Raw genomic sequence first — 24,410 nt, 5'->3', positions numbered from 1 at the left:
AGCGCTTAACCAATACCAACATTATTATTAATTTACCTCAGTCACCTCATCTGTAAAATGGGGATGAAGACTGTGAGCCTCCCGTGGGACAACCTGATTACCCTGTATCTACCCCAGCGTTTAGAACAGTGCTGGGCACCTAGTAAGCGCTTAACCAATACCAACATTATTACTTAACTTACCTCAGTCACCTCATCTGTAAAATGGGGATGAAGACAGTGAGCCTCCCGTGGGACCACCTGACGACCCAGTAAATCTCCCCCAGCGCTTAGAACAGTGCTCTGCACCTAGTAAGCGCTTCACCAATCCCAACATTATTACTTAACTTACCTCAGGACCACCTGCTGACCCTGGACATCTCCCCCAGCGCTTAGAACAGTGCTCTGCACCTAGTAAGCGCTTCACCAATCCCAACATTATTACTTAACTTACCTCAGGACCACCTGCTGACCCTGGACATCTCCCCCAGCGCTTAGAATAGTGCTCTGCACCTAGTAAGCGCTTCACCAATCCCAACATTATTACTTAACTTACCTCAGGACCACCTGCTGACCCTGGACATCTCCCCCAGCGCTTAGAACAGTGCTCTGCACCTAGTAAGCACTTAAATGCCAACTTTATTATTATTATTAATGAAGTGTTGGGAAAGATGGGCAGGGCCCCTGGCGGGGGGGGGGGGGGGCTGACCAAAAAAAACCGCGGGGGATGTCGGGAAGGGCCCTGGGCCCAGAAGCCTTTGCGCGGGGACCTACCTGCCAAATATTCCGCCTCAAAGCGCCTGCGGGTCTCAGCGACCAATCTGCCTCTGTCCTGCGGCGGGATCTGAGGAAGACACAACCACCACCACCATCAGAAGAATCGGGATGGCATTTTTTTAAGCGCCCTCTGGGCGCTAAGCACTGGGTACCCTTGCCCTCTTCCTCCCCCTCCCCCCCCCAGCCAAATCCCCCCCGGGGATAAGAGAAGGGGGGGGAAAAAAAGGCCGTGAGGGGGGAAGGAGGACGGAGCCACTCACATCCGCCATATTGGCCGCCGCCGCCGCTCGGGCTTCGCCTCAGCTGAGGAGAAGGAGGCGGCGGGTCACGTGTCCCACGTGCGCGGCCGCCGCCTCGTGCCCCCCCCCCGGAGCCCCGCCCCCCCACCGCGCCCTCGTCCAATCCGGGCCGGGACGCGGAGCCTTCCCCGCATCTGATTGGCCGCCGGGCGGGCTCACGTGGCCGCCCTCTCCCGTCCAGGGCGGGCACGAGGCCCCTCTCCTCCTCCTCCTCCCCCCCCCCCCCGCCTCCCCCGGAGTGGTTCGTTTCCCGGCGTGCTTCGCGCTCTGTTCCCGGCGTGCTTCGCGGCGCGGGCCGTTTGGAGAGGACCAGCCACGGGAGCTTGCCTGGCTGAGGGCAGGAGGCGTCTAGTTGGGGCCTGCGGCTGTCGTAGACGCCTGACGGAGACACGTTTGGCAGAGGAAGAGGGGAGAGGGGGGAAAAACCCCTCCACCGCCCGAAGAGGCCACGGTAAATGGGGCAACCCTCCTCCCTCCCCTTGCCCTTCCTTTCCTCCAGTCCTATTTATTGAGCGCTTACTCTGTGCGGGACACTGTGCTACTACTAATGTTGGCATTTATGTGGGTATGTGTTAAGCGCTTAGCAACCATAGCCATAACCCCCCGATTAGACTGTAAACCCGTCAATGGGCAGGGAGGGTCTCTATCGGTTGACGAATTGTCCCTTCCAAGCGCTTAGTACAGTGCTCTGCACATAGTAAGCGCTCAATAAATACTATTGAATGAATGAATGGGAAGAGCCCGGGCTTTGGAGTCCCGGGTCATGGGTTCGAATCCCGGCTCTGCCACTTAGCTGCGTGACCGTGGGCAAGCTGAGAAGCAGCGTGGCTCCGTGGAAAGTGCACGGGCTTTGGAGTCAGAGGTCATGGGTTCAAATCCCGGCTCGGCCACTTGTCAGCTGGGTGACTGTGGGCAAGTCACTTCCCGGTGCCTCAGTGACCTCATCTGTAAAATGGGGATGAAGACTGTGAGCCCCACGTGGGACAACCTGATTCCCCTGTGTCTACCCCAGCGCTTAGAACAGTGCTCGGCACATAGGAAGCGCTTAACAAATACCAACATTAAGTCACTGCGCTTCTCTGGGCCTCAGTGACCTCATCTGTAAAATGGGGATAAAGACTGAGCCCCACGTGGGACAACCTGATTCCCATATGTCTCCCCCAGCGCTTAGAACAGTGCTCTGCACATAGTAAGCGCTCAATAAATACTATTGAATGAATGAATGGGAAGAGCCCGGGCTTTGGAGTCCCGGGTCATGGGTTCGAATCCCGGCTCTGCCACTTAGCTGCGTGACCGTGGGCAAGCTGAGAAGCAGCGTGGCTCCGTGGAAAGTGCACGGGCTTTGGAGTCAGAGGTCATGGGTTCAAATCCCGGCTCGGCCACTTGTCAGCTGGGTGACTGTGGGCAAGTCACTTCCCGGTGCCTCAGTGACCTCATCTGTAAAATGGGGATGAAGACTGTGAGCCCCACGTGGGACAACCTGATTCCCCTGTGTCTACCCCAGCGCTTAGAACAGTGCTCGGCACATAGGAAGCGCTTAACAAATACCAACATTAAGTCACTGCGCTTCTCTGGGCCTCAGTGACCTCATCTGTAAAATGGGGATAAAGACTGAGCCCCACGTGGGACAACCTGATTCCCATATGTCTCCCCCAGCGCTTAGAACAGTGCTCTGCACATAGTAAGCGCTCAATAAATACTATTGAATGAATGAATGGGAAGAGCCCGGGCTTTGGAGTCCCGGGTCATGGGTTCGAATCCCGGCTCTGCCACTTAGCTGCGTGACCGTGGGCAAGCTGAGAAGCAGCGTGGCTCCGTGGAAAGTGCACGGGCTTTGGAGTCAGAGGTCATGGGTTCAAATCCCGGCTCGGCCACTTGTCAGCTGGGTGACTGTGGGCAAGTCACTTCCCGGTGCCTCAGTGACCTCATCTGTAAAATGGGGATGAAGACTGTGAGCCCCACGTGGGACAACCTGATTCCCCTGTGTCTACCCCAGCGCTTAGAACAGTGCTCGGCACATAGGAAGCGCTTAACAAATACCAACATTAAGTCACTGCGCTTCTCTGGGCCTCAGTGACCTCATCTGTAAAATGGGGATAAAGACTGAGCCCCACGTGGGACAACCTGATTCCCATATGTCTCCCCCAGCGCTTAGAACAGTGCTCTGCACATAGTAAGCACTTAACAAATACCAACATTATTATTAATGTTGGTATTTAAGCGCTTAGCCACGTGGCTCAGTGGGAAGAGCCCGGGCTTTGGAGTCCGAGGTCATGAGTTCGAATCCCAGTTCTGCCACTTAGCTGCGTGACTGTGGGCAAGTCACTTCACTTCTCTGGGCCTCAGTGACCTCATCTGTAAAATGGGGTTTAACTGTGAGCCCCACGTGGGACAACCTGATTCCCTTGTGTCTCCCCCAGTGCTTAGAACAGTGCTCTGCACATAGTAAGCGCTTAACAAATACCAACATTATTATTAATGTTGGTATTTAAGCACTTAGCAGCGTGGCTCCCTGGGAAGAGCCCAGGCTTTGGAGTCCGAGGTCATGGGTTTGAATCCCGGCTCTGCCACTTGTCAGCTGGGTGACTGTGGGCAAGTCACTGCACTTCTCTGGCCCTCAGTGACCTCATCTGTAAAATGGGGATGAAGACTGGGAGCCCCACGTGGGACCAACTGATTCCCCTGTGTCTCCCCCAGTGCTTAGAACAGTGCTCGGCACATAGTAAGTGCTTAACAAATACCAACATTATTATTATTATGTGCAGAACATTGTTCTAAGCACTGGGAGAGATTTGCAGGGTCATCAGGTGGTCCCACGTGAGGCTCACAGTCTTCATCCCCATTTTACAGATGAGGGAACTGAGGTAAGTTAATAATAATGTTGGTATTTGTGAAGTGCTTACTATGTGCAGAGCACTGTTCTAAGCGCTGGGGGAGATATACTACAGGGTTATCAGGTGGTCCCACGTGAGGCTCAGTCTTCATCCCCATTTTACAGATGAGGGAACTGAGGTACGTTAAGTAATAATAATGTTGGTATTTGTTAAGCGCTTACTATGTGCAGAGCACTGTTCTAAGCACTGGGGTGGATACAGGGTAATCAGGTTGTCCCATGTGAGGCTCACACTTAATCCCCATTTTACAAATGAGGTAACCGAGGCACAGAGAAGTGAAGTGACTTGCCCACAGTCACCCAGCTGACTGGCAGACCTGGGATTTGAACCCATGACCTCTGACTCCCAAGCCCGGGCTCTTTCCACTGAGCCACGCTGCTTATCTGTTAAGGGTTTACTATCTGCTAAGCACTGTGCATGGCACAGGGGCTCAGAGCCCAAGTCCGGGCTGGGGAGTTGGAGGTCATGGGTTCTAATCCCGCCCCCACCACTTGCCAGCTGTGTGACTTTGGGCAAGTCACTTCTCTGTGCCTCAGTGACCTTATCTGTAAAATGGGGATTAAGACGGTGAGCCTCACGTGTGACAACCTGATTACCTTCTATCTACTCCAGCGCTTAGAACAGTGCTCTGCACATAGTAAGCACTTAACAAATACCTACATTATTATTAAATATCACCATTATTATTCTAAGTGCTGGGTTGTATAGAATGACATCAGTTTGTTTGATGTTGGGCTCCCAGTCTTAATCCTGATTTTGCAGATGAAGTGACTGAGGCATGGAGAAGCAAAGTGACTTGTCCAAGGTCACACAGCAAACAAGCGGCTGAGGCAGGATTAATAATAATAATAATAATAATAATAATAAGGCTGGTATTTAAGCACTTATTATGTGCCAGGCATTGTTTTAAACACTGAGTAGATACGAGGTCATGAAGCTGTTCCACGAGGGGCTCACAGTTTTAATCCCCATTTTCCAGGTGAGGTCACTGAGGCCTAATGAAATGATTTGCCCAAAGTCACCCAGCTGACAAGTGGTGGAGTTGAAATTAGAACCCATGACCTCCCAAGCCCGCCTTCTCCACTGAGACACGCTGCTTCTCATAAGCGCTTGGTGCTCTAAAGGAACATGGACCCGGCTTTTCCCAAAGCAGCGCGGGGATTTATGTTCTGGACACATGCTATTAGTGGGATGTGTTGAGCGTTTACCTTGTGCCAAGCCCTGTAATAAGGGTTGGAGGAGAGTCAGTATAATCAGAAGGAATACAGGAGCTGTCCTAGATGGCCATGGGTTCTAATCCTTGTACATTCCAAGCGCATAGTACAGTGCTCTGCACATGGTAAGTGCTCAATAAATACTATTGAATGAATCCTCAGTGTCGTTTGCTGTGTGACCCTGGGCAAGTCAATTCTCTGGGCCTCAGTTCCCTCATCTATAAAAAAAGGAGCCACAGGTGGGACAGGGACTATTTGCTTGTATCCACCCCAGTGCTTAGTACAGTGTCCGGCACAGAGTTTAATAATGATGGCATTTTAACCAGAATCCTAATTATTATTAGTATTATGGCATTTAAGTGCTTACTGTGTGCCTAGCACTGTTTTAAGCACCGAGGTAGTTAAAAAGTAATCAGGTGGGGCCCCCAGTCTCAATCCCCACTTTACAGATAAGTTGACTGAGGCACAGAGAAGTTAGTTGCCCAAAGTCACACAGCTGACAAGTGGCAGAACTGGGATTCGAACCCATGACCTCTGACTTCGAAGCCCGTGTTTTTGCCGCTAGGCCTCCAATATTTAAAAAAGCATGGTGAGTAACCCAGAAAGGGATAAAAACTATCAGGTATAGGGAGTAACAGAGAGGAGATGGAGTGTTGGGGGTGTGTGTAAAGGAAACTGAGAATGGGGGAAAAGTATGAAGGGGGGACAGGAGAAACCCTGAACCCACCTTTATTCCCACCCTCAGCCTCATAGCACTTAACTTATTATTAATTATATTAATGTTTGTTTCCTCTAGACTGTAAGGTCCTTGGAGGCAGAGAATGAAGTTTAACAAATACCACTATGATCATTGTTATGTCCACAACAGTCTAAAGGGGAGGGAGAAAAGGCATCCATCTTCCTTTTACAGATGAGGAAACTGAGGCCCAGAAAAGTTAAGGGGCTCAGGCCAGAGCCAGGATTTGAACTCTGGTTTCTTTGCTCTCTGTCTTTTAGCCTGAGCCCTTCTGGTGGGGGTAACTGATGGTTCACACCTGGATTCAGTGCCTTTTTTGGGGTGGATCTGATTGTGGATTTGTTGCCACTGCCCCGGAACCCCACCCTTTTACTCTGTTGTTAAAAATGACTTTCTGTTGGAATCCAGAAACCACTGCACTGTGCAAACCTAAAGTTTTAGGGGGAATCATCTCTTAACCCTTAGCCCTTGAAATTGCTACCACACCAGGTATTAATGTTTGACTAGCTCAGGCTTGGATCTGTTATGAGCACTGAAATTCCGTGTATGTGTATTTGAGTGTTTCCTATCATTAATTTTCTGAATGTCTACTGTGTAAAGAGCATTGGGGTGAGCACTTTGGAGAAGATGATAGAATTAGTATATGTGATTCCCCACTGTCAAGGAATTTATAATGGGTGTGGGGGGAGTGATCCTCACAACACTTAAACCAGGTGTATGGCGCATGTTTAATCAATCAGTTAATTGAGAAACAGCTTGGCTTAGTGGAAAGAGCACAGGTTTGGGTAGGGTCGAGGGCCTGATTTCTTACCTAGCTCTGCCCCTTGTCTGCTGTATGTCCTTGAATAAGTCACTTATTTCTGCCTTCAGTTTAATCATCTATAAAATGTACATTAAATAATGCTTCTTAGATGGAGACCCACATAAAACAAGGACTGTTTCCCCTGATGATCTTGTATCTACCCAGAGTTTAATGATATTTATTGAGCACTTGGGGTGTGCAGAGTCCCCTGCTAAGCTCTTGATAGAGTACAATGCATCAGGGTTGGTAGACACGTTCCCTGCCCACACTGAGCTGTACCATAATTATTATTAATGATATTTATTTAGTGTTTACTGCCTGCCGAACACTATCTTTGGTAGGGTATACTTAAGGAACATTGAGTATAAAGCATAACCTGAGGATATGGGAATATGAATCAGGAAATAAAACATGCTAGGAAGCAACCATCTAATGTCTCCTCTTAACTCCTCTGTCAGTGGTTAACTGTAGAATTAAATACAGAAAATCTAGGGAAGCATTTCACGACCGGGCCCCATTCCTAAAATTGCCCCACAGCAATTGAACAGGATGGCCAACAAATAGGAGATATGACACCGAAAACCCGATGTTTATATTTCTCCTACTTGTGAAATCAGTAATGGTTGGCACTGACCGAATCTTGGTAAAGGCACGGAAGAGGTAGTGTCTAGAATCTTGGACATGGTGTTCTGTTATTTTCCATATCTTTATTTAAATAACTGTCCTGGTTGAATGCTGTTATAGAAAAGCTATTTACCTTGAGGGCTAGAAGCAGAAAAATCAAGCATTATAAGGACTTTTTTGTCATATGCCGTTGACCAGTTGTGGAAACTAATTATTACTTTGGGAAAGAATGTCAGCACCTACAATATTTGGATTTCCAGATGATATAGTGAAAAAGCATATGGTAGGCTGCATTCTGATTGAGTTTAGCTAGTGAAATGTTCTTCCTCAGGTGTTGTTTAAAGTCTTCCATTTGCATGTAATTTAGACCACATTTCAGGTTAATTCTTCTATAAATTAAATTGAGATATTGACTTCTGTAGAGGTTAATGATGCTTTTAAAAATTCTGATGAAATATTTTGAAATCAAGTTTTAGTTCACTTAATCCTAATTATATAAAACTGAAATATTCAGTGTTTTGTAGAGTGTCTCAGTCAAATTTCCCAATTTTTCAATTGTCATATACTCTCTGGTCTTGTCCATCATGTTTCAGTTAAATTTCAGTAAATCACCAGGAAGTGTGCATTTTGACAAGCTAAGGTTTCTAGTACATTTGGTTAGAACTCATTTATATGAACTTTTTTTTATTATATTTAAGCACTTAATATGTGCCAGGCCCTGTACTAAGTGCCGGGGAATTTATATGCTAATCAAATTGGATGTGGTCCATTTTCCACATGGGGCTTAGTCTTAATCCCCCTTCTTTACAGAAGGGATAATGGAAGCACAGAAAAGTTGTCACTTGTCCAAGGTCACATAGACAAGTTCTGGAGCTGGGATTAGAACCCATGTCCTTCTAATTCTGAGGTCAGTGCTCTCTCCACTAGACTATGCTGTTTCTCCCACTGGACTTAGAACTCTTGATAGCTTGGCAAAGTTACTCCTGTTTTGTCCCTTTATTTTCTCTTTGGTGGTTAATCCTGCCAGGGAATATGTAGAGGGCAGTGGGGAATTGACAGGTTGCCGGTTGGGGGAGAATAACACCCTGGATTCCTGTCAGTCCATCTGAGGCAGAGAGACATCAGAGTAGTAATCAAGTCAGAAATGCAGACGAATATGTACTCATCCCCAGTACTGTTAAAAAAACAAAACATATATATATATAAATAAAACATTTCTGCAATTAATATATTGTCATTAACTCAGCATGGCCTAGTAGGTAAGGCACAGGCCTGGGAGTTGGAAGGAACTGGGTTCTAATCCCAGGTCTGCCACTTGTCTGCTGTGTGACCTTGTTGAAGTCACTTAACTTCTCTGTGCCTGTCACCTCGTCAGTAAAATGGAAATGAAGACTGAGCCCCGCGCAGGACAGGGACTCAGTCCAACCTGTCAACCTTGTATCTGCCCCAGGACTTAGTGCGATGCCTGGCACATAGTACTGTTGGAAAAAACAAACACACGAACAAAAGTCAGCCCTGTTTGTCCAAGTGAAGGAAATCTGGCTTTCTCAAGTTGTCAATACAGTATGTTGATATGTATTTTATGAAAATACAACTAATTTGACCCATTTTAACTCTCTAAGGGTTGGTTTACTCTGACTTCAATCTTATTTACTGTGCCTTTTTTGTTGGCATTCATTCTCTTTAGGATTCATTCATTCAATAGTATTTATTGAGCGCTTACTATGTGCAGAGCACTGTACTAAGCACTTGGAATGAGCAAGTCGGCAACAGATAGAGACGGTCCCTGCCGTTTGACGGGCTTACGGTCTAATCGGGGGAGATGGACAGACGAGAACGATGGCGATAAATAGAGTCGAGGGGAAGAACATCTCGTAAAAACCGATGGCGACTAAATAGAATCGAGGCGATGTACAATTCATTAACAAAATAAATAGGGTAACGGAAATATATACAGTTGAGCGGACGAGTACGGTGCTGAGGGGATGGGAAGGGAGAGGGGGAGGAGCAGAGGGAAAGGGGGAAAAGAGGGTTTAGCTGCGGAGAGGTGAAGGGGGGGTGGTAGAGGGAGTAGAGGGAGAAGAGGAGCTCAGTTTGGGAAGGCCTCTTGGAGGAGGTGAGTTTTGAGTAGGGTTTTGAAGAGGGGAAGACAATCAGTTTGGCGGAGGTGAGGAGGGAGGGCGTTCTGGGACCGCGGGAGGATGCGGCCCGGGGGTCGACGGCGGGATAGGCGAGACTGAGGGACGGTGAGGAGGTGGGCGGCGGAGGAGCGGAGCGTGCGGGGTGGGCGGTAGAAAGAGAGAAGGGAGGAGAGGTAGGAAGGGGCAAGGTGATGTAGAGCCTTGAAGCCTAGAGTGAGGAGTTTTTGTTTGGAGCGGAGGTCGATAGGCAACCACTGGAGGTGTTTTAAGGAGGGGAGTGACATGCCCAGATCGTTTCTGCGGGAAGATGAGCCGGGCAGCGGAGTGAAGAATAGACCGGAGCGGGGCGAGAGAGGAGGAAGGGAGGTCAGAGAGAAGGCTGACACAGTAGTCTAGCCAGGATATAACGAGAGCCCGTAGCAATAAGGTAGCCGTTTGGGTGGAGAGGAAAGGGCGGATCTTGGCGATATTGTAAAGGTGAAACCGGCCGGTCTCGGTAACGGATAGGATGCGTGGGGTGAACGAGAGAGACGAGTCAAGGACGACACCGAGATCGCGGGCCCGAGAGATGGGAAGGATGGTCGTGCCATCCACGGTGATAGGGAAGTCTGGGAGAGGACCAGGCTTGGGAGGGAAGATGAGGAGCTGTCTTGCTCATGTTGAGTTTTAGGTGGCGGGCCGACATCCAGGTGGAGATGTCCCGAAGGCAGGAGGAGATGCGAGCCCGAAGGGAGGGGGAGAGGACAGGGGCGGAGATGTAGATCTGCATGTCATCTGCGTAGAGATGGTAGTCAAAGCCGTGAGAGCGAATGAGTTCACCGAGGGAGTGAGTGTAAATGGAGAACAGAAGAGGATTCTTAAGTGTCAATTTTAAACCTTTATTTTTAAAGGCAAGAAGAGACGGATCACTGTTCAGATGACCTCTGGAAAACCAACCGATATGAGGACCTGATGTGGTGGAATTACCAGAGAGAGAAAGAGAGGAATGTCATCTAAAGAGGAGGGAAAATTCTTGTCTTACAATGGCGAAGTCCTTGTTTTTGAGCTGTCTAGAAGAAAATCATCAGGGGAAAGGCCTGAGAAAACATCAAGACTCCACGTCCGAAAAATGGCATTTGAGAGAGGCACAAGAACGTTTGTTCAGCAGGCGGCTGAAATATTCAGCCTGCACGGGAAGCACTTCAGTGTTGAAATGGTGTGTTGCAGCTGCACAGTCGACTGCCGGACAGGAATTAATCTCCCTTGCATTTTGATCAGAAAGGAGAAAAAAAAGAGTGTGTTCAAATATTTTTTATTGCTCCTTCACAGCTCCAATAAGTTTGAGCAGCGGTTGGCTTTTAAATTGGACTATGAGCTGCAAGATGACGTAAAACTGCTTGCTGGCCCGTCCGTCTTGTGGAGGCATTCCAGTGCCTTCTTTTACATCTCCTCCCAAACTGCCACCGTGGTTAGTGCTCCTGTTCTATTTTCTTCGATCAAGTGGGCAGGAGATATTGAAAATCTAGGTACTGTTATATTGGGAGTAAGAGAAGCTCATCCGCCCATGGGAGAAAGCAGCCAGGCGGCTTCACAATCAGATGCGGCCATATGGGGGACTGAATTCTTTGCATACTCTATCGAGAGAAAAGAAACACTGACGGGTGCTTGTTTCTTGCCCCACGCCTATGGCACTGTGGTGACTTGTCTGCACGTCTGTGCAATTGAGGTCGTGGACAAGCAGTTGAGAACATCTGTGGTTGCTGTCACTTGCAAGAATCAGTTGATTTGGTTCCAAGATGGTCTCCCCCAAAATATTTGCCAGCTTCCATTTGAAAATCCCTACGAAGTACAGGTTATGGCTTCAGTTGGAGGGGACTTCTTCATTGTCTTCTTCGAATCCAATAATGTCTGTGCAGTTTGGAAAAATGATTTTCAGGTATTTATCAATATTTTTGTTATCAACAGTCCTTATTTGGTTCAGTTATTGTGCCAAACTCTGTACTTCATCCTTGGGGAAACATACAGAGGGACTATAATGTAGTTAAGGAATTTTCACTAGGAAGGGAAAGTGCATAACCTGTTGAAGGTACAGTAATTAAAAGAATATGTGAATGGAAATATAAGCAGATCGATGATAAGCAAATTTCTACTTAGGGGCAATCAGGGGTATCAAGGTGCTGATGGAATGGCATGACTGGTAAGATGGAGATTAATCAGGGAATACCTCATGGAAGAGGAAGCTTTTAAGAAGGTGTTGGAAGGAAAAAGAAGTCAGGATCTGGTGAAGTTGTGGAGATATTTCAGGTTTGAGTTGGAGGCAGGTTTGTTGAAAGTGAGGGGCATTTGAGGGATTTGCTTGGAGCAGAGCACATTCTGATGTGTCTGGGCATAAGGCAGCAGTCAAATATGAGGACGCAGTTGGAAGCAGCTTGAAACCAATGGTGAACAATTTGTTTTAGCGAGGGACATCCAGTAGCAGTTAAAGGGAGGGGAGTGTTGTGTTGATCAAAATCTAATATATGGCCTCTTTTTCTGGGTGTGTGTGTTTAGGACCTCTTCATTATCACAATGTATGGTCTAATTGAATTTCATTCATAAAATGAAAATGCTTACCCTCACTTTCTCCTCCATCTTATTTTTACCACCTTTTTTTTTTTGTAAACTCTCTTCTATTTCTTTTAGGTTACTTCCAAGTGGCAAAATGTCAAGTCAGTTCTGGTAGATGACTTTACCGGAAGTGGAACTGAACAAATACTATTGATTTTTGAGGATGAATTCAACCCAGATTGTCTGACGACATTCAGAATAACCAATCTCAGTAACATTAACTACTCAGTAAGTTCTGTTTAACTACACTTAGGCAGTCCATAAAGGAAACTGGTGAAGTTTAACCATATTGATCCTGCTTGCTGGGCTTGAAAAATGTTTGAAATTGAGTATTGAAAACACAAACCTTCTAAACTTATTAAATATGTAGTTTCCCTCTATCTGATACTAGAAAAGTTGATTCTCCACGAAATCCAAATCTGTACGCTGATTGTGATCAGAATAGCAGTGAAGAAGGTTAATGTTAATCAGACTCGTTTGCATGAAATGTTTTGTTACATCTAAAAGTTATCTCTAGTCAGTGTGGCCCATTGAAAAGAGCATGGGCCTGGGAGTCGGTGAACCTGGGTTCTAATCCCGGTTGTGCCACTTGCCTGCTGGGTGACCTCAGGCAAGTCACAGAAATCATCAGCACTTCAGTTTTCCCATCTGTAAAATGGGATTCAATTACCTGTTCTCCCTTCCCCTTTGACTGACCCCCATGTGAGATTGAACTGTCTAACCTGATTATCTTTACCTAACAATTAGTAAGTGCTTAACAAATACCACAGTTATTACTAGTATTATTGCCATTTCTGTCATAGTTAAGAAATGAGTTTGTTTCCATCTTGGCAACAGTTGCCGATGTAGTGAAATTTAAGAGTTGTTTTAAGTAATGTTTCTGCATAGATCCAAGGCATGTCTAATCACAGTGCCCATTTTCTGGTTTCCAAACGAGTTAAAAGCTTGGGACATGAGTCTTGCTTAAAATAGTCTGTATAACAATATTCTTCATTGGCCTCTTGATGTTTGTTTGGATACAATTTTAATTGTCCTAGGTGACATTTTTAACTTCTTGGCATAAACCTCTTTATAATTGTGGGTCAAAAATCTGCACCCCATTTTCAAGAATTTTAAGTCACAACTTCTCTGTGCCTAAATTATCTCACCTGTAAAATGGAGATTGACTGGTAGGCCCATAGGGGACATGGACTGTGACCTATAGGATAAGCCTGTTTATACCCCAACCGTGCCTGGCACAGAGTTATTTAATGAATGCCATTTATTAAAAGGAATAAAGCTGAGTGTTCCTTTATTTAGAGTGATAGTTTTGAGTGTGAAGAAGATGCTTCACCTGAAGATCAACTACAGGAGAATCGTTCCTTAATGATTCAGGCTCTTGAAACAAGATTGCAAGTAAGTATAAAATTGTGTGACTTTGAGGTTTACAAAGAATTTCTACTGGACCAACTACATTGAAAACAAGATGCTGGGATTTAAGAAATGGAAAAAATATTAGTAGTAATAGAAAATTTAGAGATTAATTTAGAAATATTTAAGAAATATTGGAAAATTTATTCAGTGAGGAAAATGGTTGAATTTTGAGAATTCCAGTTTTCTGGCTTTGCCTTTTGATGATTCCTGGCATCAACTTTTCCTAGAATGATCATTTTTTTGGCATTTACTACTGGTATATAATAAACCCTACCTTCAGCCAAGAAGTGAATCGATAGCTCACTTTGTGGAGGTTCATTGTTTCAAGTCGATAGAGTATTTCATTCACTCAGTTGTAGTATTGAACACTTTGTGCAGAGCACTGTACTAAGCGCTTGGCAAGTACAATTCAGCAACAAAGAGACAATTCCTGCCCACATCTGTCTCACAGTCTAGAATGTGGGAGACAGACATCAAAACAAGCATCAATAGCATCAGTATAAATAGAAATATATATATATATATATATATAAAATATAGACACACACACACATTAAAACAAGTAAACAGGTTACAGATATGTCCACATATACAAAGTGCTGTGGGGTGGGGGGATAGAGCAAAGGGATTGAGTCGGGGTGATGCGGGGAGGGAAGGGGAGCTGAGGAAAAGGGGGGCTTATCCTGGGAAGGCCTCCTGGAGGAGATAAGCCTTCACTTGGGCTTTGAAGGGGGGAAGTGTGATGGCTTGGCAGATGTGAGGAGGGAGGGCATTCAGTGCGCTAGTGGTCTGCGAAGGAGGGCTTCTACTTCCAGCCCACTGTTCTTGACACAGGGAGGTGAGGGGGAATGTCTTTGTGAAGCTCTGAAGATCTTTGCTTTGGACTAAGACCTATCCTTAGTTGGCTTTGAAATGTTCATGGGTGATAAATGAAGAGTTTTTAATCCAGTTGATTCTTATCTCACAGGTTGGTTTGGCTGGTATTGAAGAATTGAAACAGCATCTACACCTCAAGGACAAAGTCATTATGAAGTCCTGCAGAGCTTTAGTAGAACTTGCCCGGGGGAAAGAATATACTCTTGGAAGTGCAGAGGAGGTATAGCAGTATGTCTATTTAATCTAAAAAACTAAGCCATGTGATAGAGCATTCCTGTTTTTTGTTTTGCTTAAAAAAAAAAACACCAATCCTGTAGCCTCTAGTATGTCTGCAGTCAGTGACTTGAGGAACCAGTAGTTCTCAAACTTGTATTGCCCTTCGTCTCCCCATCAATATTTATATTATACGTTTATGTGATGGATAGAGCATAAGTCTGGGAGTCAGAAGGTCATGGGTTCTAATCCTGGCTCCACCTATTAATAATATTTTTGACATTTAAGTGCTTACTATGTTAAAAGCACCGTTCTAACCTCTGGGGAGGCTACAAGGTGATCAGGTTGTCCCATGTGGGGCTCACAGTCTAAATGTCCATTTTACAGTTGAGGTATCTGAGTCACAGAAGTTAAGTAACTTGACCAAAGTCACACAGCTGACAAGCGGCAGAGCTGGGATTTGAACCCATGAACTCTGACTCCCCAGCCTGTGCTCTTTCCATTGAGCCACACTGCTACCATTTGTCTGCTGTGTGACCTTGGGTAAGTCACTTGACTTCTGCGTGCCTCAGTTACTACATCTGCAAAATGGGAATTGAGACTTGGAGTCCTATGTGGGCCAGGGACTGTGCCCAACCTGATTGTCTCGGATCCACCCCAGGGCTTAGTACAATGCCTAGACACATAGAAAGCGCTCAACAAATACCGTAATTATTACTTGCATGTCTGTGCACACACACATGCTTGGCTTTCGTTCACTGATTCGGTTGTGTTTATTTAGCACTTAGTGTGTGCAGAGCACTGTACTAAGTGCTTAGGAAAGTACAATACAACAATAAAGTGACAATCCCTGCCTACGACGAGCTCACAGTGGATTGGGTGTCACGCTCCCCTTCAGCTTCGAAGCAGATTTTTTTCAGTGCTGAGCTGGAGGGTGTTTAGTAGGGAGGTGGACTCATGTTGGTGATTGGCTACCACAATAGAGTTTTTCAGGGCTTTGTAGATCCTAATTCTACCACCCCCGTCAAAACTGCCACGCATCGCGTTGAGAAATACCGTCTCAAACATATTAACAATAGACATTCTTTAATGGTCTTAATTCGGGGAAAAAAGTGTTTGAGAAACATGAAATGTGAAGAATCATGAATTTGGATAGGAACCTCTCTTGTAAAGAGAAAATAAGTTTGTGCTCTTGGGAGAGCACACCAGAGTTAATAGGCATGATCCTGCCCCTCAAGCAGTTTACCAACTAACTGGGGAGACACAGTGAAATAAATAACTTAGGTGGAAATTTCCATTCCAGGGGATAGTAAACATCCTTGAGAAGCATTGTGGCTCAGTGGAAAGAGCCCGGGCTTGGGAGCTAGAGGTCATGGGTTCGAATCCCAGCTCTGGCACTTGTCAGCTGCGTGACTGTGGGCATGTCAGTTAACTTCTCTGTGGCTCAGTGACCTCATACGTAAAAATGGGGATTAAGACGGTGAGCCTCATGTGGGACAACCTGATTACCCTGTATCTACCCCAGGGCTTAGCACAGTGCTCTGCACATAGTAAGTACTTAACAAATACTAACATTATTATTATCCATGTAATTCTGACAGATTCAATACAAATAAATTGAACCAGAAATATATAAATATTCCGTTCCTCTTCTCAGAACTAGGTATATTTGCGGCTTCTTCTGGCCTCTGTATTGTTGACTCACAATTGTTGCTTGCCGCTCAGAGGTTTTCCTCTTAAACATAGATTCTCAGCAGAACCTGACCAAAGGAATTAGAAAAGAAATAGAATTTGTTAGGCTTCTTGGGTTCAAGGACTATTTTGCAAAGCTGTAACAATTTTTTTTTTTAACATTTCATGATAATTCTGGGATGCTCAATGGATATGTTTTTCTTCAAGGAAGGTCTTGTTTCTCTGTGGGATGATCCCGAGCAGCCTCTCCATCCCATTGAAAAGCCAAGCGACACGTCTCCAGATTTAGAACATCTAGTAGAGAAGCTGTGGCATCGTGTGGTGGATGACCGCTTGGTTGTTGGACTAAAATTAAAGTATTCACCTGTCATGTAAGTAATGGAAAAAAGTCATTTAGTGTTAGAGGTTGAATTTTTTATGAATGTATATCTTCAATTCCACAGCATGTGGATTTATGACCCATGGTCAGTGCTGCCAGTGAAGTTACCACCAAGAAGGTCTTTTAGGTGGAGCAATGACTGTTGAACATTCTGACAAACACTGAAGCATCTGCCTCAGGATAGTGACTTCATTTGTCCCTTTGCTCTCAATTTTAGCAATTAATTCTAATGGTCTTTAACTCCTACTGCCAGTTGTCAGTTATTCAGTAGGTGAGTGTCCAGGCATTGTGCTGCTCTTTAGTTTATTGTCATTTCAATGCTCCTTCCCCACCAGAAGGTAAAAAAGGCAGAGAGGACATGATGCTCAAATTACTAAGTTTTCAGGAATTTGCGTTTTCTCACCTATACTAGCAATAGTTAAAAGCAGGGTGAGATTTCAGATTGTGTGGGTTTCAGTAGTCCCTATGCCCCTATTCTCTGGATACTTTATATATTTTTCTCTCAACAATCCTTTACTTCTTTGGGCTCCTTTTGGATTTGTACTCTATTTTATTGGGATCAAGGAGAGCATGTAGATTTGGGGGTTTGGTGACTTTACTGTTAAGAAGGGCAAAGCTTTATCAGACTTTAATAGTCTTAAAAACTGGATGCACAGGCACTCAACCTAAGTTTGTTTACCCTGGTGTTTTATAAATGGTCACTTTCGTAAAACCCCCTTATCCACGTAAATGCCTCAAGATGTAGCAACTCAGTCCAAGTCTTCCCCTGAGCCAACTAGTGAGAATTGGGCAGGTACAGTTTTGGCACCTTTCATCAAGAAAGGAGAAATTTCTGTCTTATCTTGATGAGAATGCCCTTCTCATTTTTCATTTCCCTTAGACCATTTCTCCAAGAGCAGCGTTGCTCCAAGTGTTGGCTGGATAGCCAGAGCCCCAGACCCCCAGCCTGGAAGGTCATCCCCATGGACTTCTACTCTGGATGTGGCGTCCCCTTCTTTGAGTGTACACACCCTGTCGGGGGCTACCAGTGCAGTTCTGATAGAGCCAGCTGGGTTCTAATTCCGGCTCCGACAAGTCACTTAACTTCTGTGCCGCTCTTTTCCCCTTTAGTACAAATGGAGATAAGATGCATTTTATTCCCCCCTTTAGGCTGTGACTCGATTGTGTCTGATCTGCTTATGTTGTATCTACCCCAGTGCTTAGTACAGTAATAATAATAATAATGTTGGTATTTGTTAAGCGCTTACTATGTGCCAAGCACCGTTCTAAGCGCTGGGGTAGACACACGGGAATCAGGTTGTCCCACGTGGGGCTCACAGTCTTAATCCCCATTTTACAGATGAGGTAACTGAGGCACCGAGAAGTTAAGTGACTTGCCCAAAGTCACACAGCTGACAAGTGGCAGAGCTGGGATTTGAACCCATGACCTCCGACTCCAAAGCCCATGCTCTTCCCACTGAGCCACGCTGCTTCTTCCAATAATGTTGGTATTTGTTAAGCGCTTACTATGTGCAGCGCACTGTTCTAAGCGCTTGGGTAGATGCAGGGTAATTACGTTGTCCCATGTGAGGCTCAGTTAATCCCCATTTTACAGACGAGGTAACTGAGGCCCAGAGAAGTGAAGTGACTTGCCCACAGTCACACAGCTGACAAGTGGCAGAGCCAGGAGTCGAACCCATGACCTCTGACATGGCCCTGTTCTAAGAAATAATATTCTCCCATTCGGTTGTTTTTGAAGGGAGTTGACCATGTCTACATCTCTCTGACTCGCTTTGTATTGCAAGTTTTCAAGAACCAGCATTTTCCTCAGTCAAGTTTCTATCAGATTATTCACCCCTACAGATTCTAAGTGTTGATGATAATAGAGGGGAAAAAAAGGAGGAAGTACAGAGAGAAAAATGCCTGCTTAGTTTTGTCAGTGAATGTTAAAGGAGGCAAACATTACAAGGTTTCTTCACGTATTCTGTTGTCACTACTAGAGCTAGAAAACTAAGCTGGATCAACCAGTGGTCTGACCTAGAAATGGTGTCGCTTACGTTTGGATGTCCTTGCTGTCAGATCACACAGTACCTTTAAAGTCCAGTTAATTATATTTTCTTAAATAGCTGAGAGCTGCAATTGAATTTACTGTAGAGGATTTTAAGCTATGTAATTTTCAGCTAGCATAGACATACCTTTGGTTTTCAAACTCTTCATTATCCCTTCCTTTTCCACAGTTGCTTTACATCCAAAATAATCATCTCCATTCAACATATACAATTTGCCTTTACGATAAAAACATTTCCAACTCAAAGTGTAGAACTTTTTTTAGTATACTTTTGTTGAGGTATATAGATGCTACTTAGCCCCGTATTTCTTAAGTGATATGGTTGGTTAACTGAAAATGGAACCAGTGGTGTTGATGCTTCTGAAAATCAGCTCTCTGTAAGTGAACTGACTTTGTTGCCCTTTTGGGCTGTCCTTGGGCTGTAGTCTCCTGGTGTCTCATCTGACAGAAACAACAGTTTTCAGGGAACTGGACCTCTCCTTGTCAGCCTCTGTTAAAATGTATTGGGTCTTCTCCCCTCCTTTGTCACAATAGGTTTTTTTTGTTTGTTTTTTTTTAGGGGGTGTGAGGGCAACAAAAACACTCTTTGATGTCCAGTCTAATTACCGTGTGCCTACCTCAGTATTCAGCCTGGTGGTAGGGACATAAGCGCCTAACTAAAAATTTTAGAATAGTATTTACCATAGGCAATTGAATAACTCCCCTTTTGTTATAGGCATGAAAGCATGAGACCATCTAGCTTCCTGTCTTCTGAGGCTACCTAAAGTGACATGGGTCAGTGAGAGTTGACTATCAGCTAATTTTTGAGTGCCCTCTGGGAGATTGCTGGATATGAGTGGTCTAAGGCAGGGGGCCGAAGAGAGCCTATACTACAGGAGTTTGTCGGTCGAGAAATAGGAAGTCAAATGAGAGACTTGACGGGGGGGAACCCAAGTCTGGGGGAAAGTGGGGCAGGGGCTCCCCATGCCTGGGTTAAACCGTAGAAAACTCAGGGCTCCTGCACAAGTGTCTGAAAATCGGCACCTTTTTCTGCATTAATTTAATAGATGTTGAAGCCAAGTGTGGCCGAGAGGGAAGATCATTGGCCTGGGAGTCAGAGAACCTAGGTTCTAATCCTGGCTCCACCACTTGCCTACTGTCTGACTTGGGGCAAATCACTAACTTTTCGGTGACTCAGTTTCCTCACTTGTAAAATGGAAATTTAATACCTTTTCTCCCTCCTGTTTAGACGGCGTCCCCTGTCGCCCCATGTTTGGCACATAATAAGCTCTTAACAAATACTTTCATTAGTTGAAAAACAGTGATTGAGTCAGGTTGATGTTGGTGAGCGTATGATTTATGAATATCTTCACAACTGAGAACCTAAACATGAAATGTTTCTCAAATCATATTCATGGAAATCATACTGTTAAAGCCATTAAACTAAAACAATTCAGAGTGAATCCACTAATTTCAAGTTAATTTTTACACTAATAATCCAATCAAGTTTCACTGTCTAATAATAGATCCTTTTCTCCAACAAGATGGTAGTTTATTTTCTCTCTTGCTTCACTTTCTCTCTGTACATTCTCTTTTATGTTTAGATTTTCTTAAGGATCAAAAGGGCCATGATAAATATAATCTGAGATGTATTTCTTCATATTTTGCATCCTTATATTCTGAAGTGTTTATATGTAGTTTTCCTCTGAGAGATTCCTTTCTGAAGTGATGATGGGCCGGTTCATGAAACTCAGGAATGCGCAATGATTGGGGGGTGTCTTTCAAAACTGAAAGCCTCCTATTAAAGTGTGGTTTAAGGAACAAGACCAAGGGATTTGGAGTTGGGAGATATAGGTTCTACAAACAGCCCTGTAACTAACCTGTGTTAATTTGGGGCAAGTCATTTTACCAATTTGTAAATTGTGAGCCCCATGATGGACAGAGAACTGTGCCAGATTTGATGACCTTATTTCTCTCCCAGTATGTAATCCATAGTAAGCACTTAATAAAAAAAATTATAAAAGTAAATATCAGTACCCATCCTTGCAAAGCTCCAACTATCTTTACTTTATGATTTCAAAAAGAGTGAGTTTAGATCCTAATTGTTTTTCTTGGGTTTTTGCAGGTCTCTCACTGACGTCACTTTATATCTGCTAATGGATGAACCTTGTGGTATGAACTCTCCACTTATTGAGTGTCAGAATAAAGTGATAAAGCTGAAAACGGAGTCTTTCTCAGCGACATCATTTTCAGTTTTGCCAGCAGAACCTGAAGCTAAAAGGATAAAACTGGCCCATCCCAAAAAGGAAGGGGAAAATAATTACGATGAGCAACAGTTGCATTCAGATTGTATACAAATGTACACTGCTGTTACATCTCTTTCACCTCTTTTGGTGTTACACAATTTTTGTTGTGTTGTGCTGCTTCATGCCCAAAGAAGAGAGAATGAAGAGACCACTGGAAAAGACCAGGGACTTGCTATGCCTTGTGGAAGAGTCTTTATAAATCTAGATGACCTTTCCAGTGGAAAATATTCCGTAAAACTTTCAAGGAAAAATAGTAGTCTTACAGGTAATTATGAAAAAATCTTGACTCGTAGGAGCTTCATATGTGCTTTGATTGTTTCCACTCTAATTCAAACATTCCCATTTTATCCTCAAACCTTTTTTTTCTGCAGGATTTGTAGAGGATCTTTTTGCCACTCTTGCTGTATTTGACAAATTTTGTTTCCAAATAACATCACCTGATTATAAACTGACTTCCGTGGCTCCCTGGCTTATTGAAGACCTGGAATGTGAACTAATCAAGGAATTTCCTGGCCATCTGCTCTGTAAGAAGCCTGGAGATGTGCAAGGAACCCTTTTCAACTGGAGCCAAAAAATGCCATTTGAGGGAATTCTAGAAGTATTCTGCAGGTAATGCACATCCCTTGAGTCGATGGGGAAAAAAATCAATATGAAAATTAGTGGTTTTGGTACAGATCACCTGGGGAATAAAACGTTAGCTCATCTAACATGTCTTTGGGCAGATGAGTCAGGAAAAAGCTGAAATTAGGGAGTGTCTGTATTGTACATCTCGTAAAGATGCTTAAAAAGACAGCTGGCATAAGGAGCCCTTGTGTGAGCACAATGATGCTTTTGAAAGAGGAAAAGCAACTTGCTTCACAGAAAAGCTTACCTTTTAAATTTTTTTTATATGAAGATAATGTATTGAGTGAAAGAGAAGTTGATCTTTTACCTCTGAGACTTGTATGTGGTAAATATTTGGAAAGACAATGTTGTCATAATGTATACCCATTGAACTGGCACCAAATTTCCAGTCTGTCACTTGGACTGATTGCTCCAATTCCCGTGAGACTCATTTTCCTGAGTGGTTTTTCAGTTATTTCTCAATTGGCTGTGTAGCAGAATGTCTCTGTTATTGTTCTGGACTATGAAATCATTTTCTATTATTGTATCTGTTTTGGGGAATTTAAAATTTCGCGAGCCCATTTTGAGAGCCCTAAATATTGGTGTATTTTAAAAGTTAAGTTTCTGGGATTGAATATATGGGGAGTCTAAAAGTTTAAGCTAGTTCCCTTTTCAGATGGCAGGTCTTGACTTAGCATTTGCTGTTTCTGGGAGGAGGAAAAAGATTCTGTTGTCCTTGCTCCGTGTTTGTTCTTAGTTTGATTTGCTTTCAAAATGGACCTAAATGGTTTGTCACCCATTTTGGTTTTGAAAACCGAGGTCAGTAATTCTCATTTTCTTAGGAACCTCTGTTTGATTTTTCTAGAGACAAGTGAAAACTATTTGGGGCAGGTTAGATGATTTTTCAACTTGCCAAAAAGCAAAAATGTATTCGGTGCAAGTGGAACAGGCCAAGTTAATATCAGTTGACTGTAGTCATTGATGAAGAGCGTAGTAATATTTAGAATCAAGGGAGGTGACTGGAGTCTGTTCAAATAATCAAGTACAAACTGTACAGATGAAATAATTTCCAGATCCTAAGGAACAGGGAGCTAGTTTGAATATCAGTTATCACCGATTCGCATTAATGGAAAGCTTTCCGCTTGGCTGTTGGACAGTCTTTGCCTATTAGAATATGTGGAGTTATTTGGGGTATTACCTCTGCTCCCAAAGAGGTCAAGAGTACAGAAGGAGGTGGGAAACTGAAGGAGTGTTTTGGTTGGGTACTGCATAGGAAGTGTTATGCTTTTAACTTATTTGCAATATTGTCCTTTTTTCATTTATTTCAGAAATCAAACAGTTTTGTTCCAGTGCCTTCATGATCTCACCAAGGTTCTCCCTCCAGGCTGTGTGGTAAAACAACTAAAGTATGGGAGCAAGGGCTCCCTTACTGACCACCTGGCACTAGGTTTAGAAAAGGAAATGGTTACCCTCAGGAGTTTGTTTTCATCTGCCGTATCCGAGGCTGCGCAAAAGTTGGCACTGTCGTGTGACGCTGACCCCCAATGCAGCAGTGACACCGTGGCAGCTTCATCACTCTCAGAAGAAGTAGTGCAGCAGTACAGAGACAAATTTCAGAAAGAAAAAGAGCAAAGCATGTTGGGGATGAATCTGACAATCAGTGGTGCCCATTACAGAGAAATTACTTGGAAACTAGCTGAGATTCAGCTAAAATCCGACAGAGATGCACAGAAACTGGACAGTTTATAACTATGTTCAAAACGTAAATATCTTTTGAATATTTTAACTCCCAGACTATTTTTTATTTTGCTGGGTTTTTTTCATTGGTTCCTGTGGTGCCCAAAGATCTAAAAATCATGACTTCAAAGCAGTTACATTTGGTTTACTCTCCTCCTCCCCCACACCAGAATCTAGCACAGCGCTTGGCATATACCAACCACTTAAAGGCACAAAGAAGTGAAGTGAATTGTCCAAGAACACACAGCAGTCTAATAGTGTACCTGAGATTTGAATCCAGGTCTTGTGACCCCCAATCCCGTGCTCTTTCCTAAGCCACTTGGCTGCTTCTCTTTCCCTCCCCTTTCCTACCTCCCAATTTTGGATTTCACTCAGTAATAAATGATGAAACTGTGTTTAAGTCTTTGAGCGGGGGTGGAATTATTGAAGTGAAATGAAAATCCTGTATTTCCACCATGCAGATCTAAAATAAGAGCAATAAATGCTGTGATATAGGGCTGGAGAACTCAAATGTGTCAGTGGTATGTCAGAGTTGTGTGTTTGCTCTCTTGAATAATGGAATTTTTAGGCACAGATATCCAGTAAAGAATAAAGACATTTCAACCACTTAAATCTTCAGCTGTAATAATTTGTCACCTTGGTTCACTGTATGCATACTTTTCATAGCCTGTTCGCAACTAGATTTGTGAAATTTATCAGCTCATTTTCATGGCCTTTTTTGTGTCTCTCTTTCATGCCTGCCATAGATGCATCATTTGTTGCACAGAGAAATGAGGCAGATGAACCTGTTTTAGGGCAGCTTCCCTCTCCCTGGCTCACGCAAAGCCATATTCTGCTTTCCCCAGCTGGAATCGAAGGATTGTTGGAGACCATGTCGGGATCTTCATTTCCAAGGTAGAGAGGGGGGAAAGGGGCCTCGGGGAGGGGAATATATGCAGTTTTTCCATAAGAACTGTGGCCCAAGCTACCTCTTTCATATCTCTCTATGGCAATGGGCCACGTTATTCCCATCTGGACTGTAGACTGAGTCCCTTGCAGGTAGGGATTGTGTCTACCAACTGTCTTGTACTTTCCTAAGCATGGAGTACAGTGCTCTGTACATAGGAAGAACTCC

General features: G+C 44.3%; 2 protein-coding genes across 5 annotated transcripts in view; one reads left to right on the top strand and one right to left on the bottom strand.

Annotated features, from left to right (window-relative positions):
- MOSPD2 (motile sperm domain containing 2) overlaps window positions 1-1,045 on the bottom strand; it is a 53,757-nt gene extending 52,712 nt beyond the window's left edge. For all 3 annotated transcript variants that reach the window (XM_029079634.2, XM_007670416.3, XM_007670417.3), the window contains exons 1-2: window positions 1,016-1,045; window positions 753-822 (exon numbers count right to left, since the gene is read on the bottom strand). In XM_029079634.2, the coding sequence (XP_028935467.1) occupies window positions 753-822; window positions 1,016-1,024 (79 nt within the window). In that variant the 5' untranslated portion in view covers window positions 1,025-1,045. The remainder of the gene's footprint in view (window positions 1-752; window positions 823-1,015) is intronic.
- A 259-nt stretch (window positions 1,046-1,304) lies between these two features.
- FANCB (FA complementation group B) lies at window positions 1,305-24,184 on the top strand. Of its 2 annotated transcripts, XM_007670415.4 has the most exons (10): window positions 1,305-1,505; window positions 10,356-11,380; window positions 12,127-12,279; window positions 13,351-13,446; window positions 14,432-14,560; window positions 16,453-16,616; window positions 20,776-21,221; window positions 21,328-21,565; window positions 22,888-23,321; window positions 24,043-24,184. In XM_007670415.4, the coding sequence occupies exons 2-9, from the start codon at window positions 10,451-10,453 to the stop codon at window positions 23,306-23,308; spliced, it is 2,577 nt and encodes an 858-aa protein (XP_007668605.2). In that variant the 5' UTR covers window positions 1,305-1,505; window positions 10,356-10,450; the 3' UTR covers window positions 23,309-23,321; window positions 24,043-24,184. The 2 variants fall into 2 exon arrangements, with proteins under 2 accessions (XP_007668605.2, XP_007668604.2); XM_007670414.4 differs by lacking the exon at window positions 24,043-24,184 and having other exon boundaries at window positions 22,888-23,908.
- The last annotated feature ends 226 nt before the right edge of the window (window positions 24,185-24,410 follow it).

Source organism: Ornithorhynchus anatinus, chromosome 15 (assembly GCF_004115215.2).
Source record: "Ornithorhynchus anatinus isolate Pmale09 chromosome 15, mOrnAna1.pri.v4, whole genome shotgun sequence".
NCBI lineage: Eukaryota > Metazoa > Chordata > Mammalia > Monotremata > Ornithorhynchidae > Ornithorhynchus > Ornithorhynchus anatinus.
This window is presented reverse-complemented; position numbering and strand designations above follow the sequence as displayed.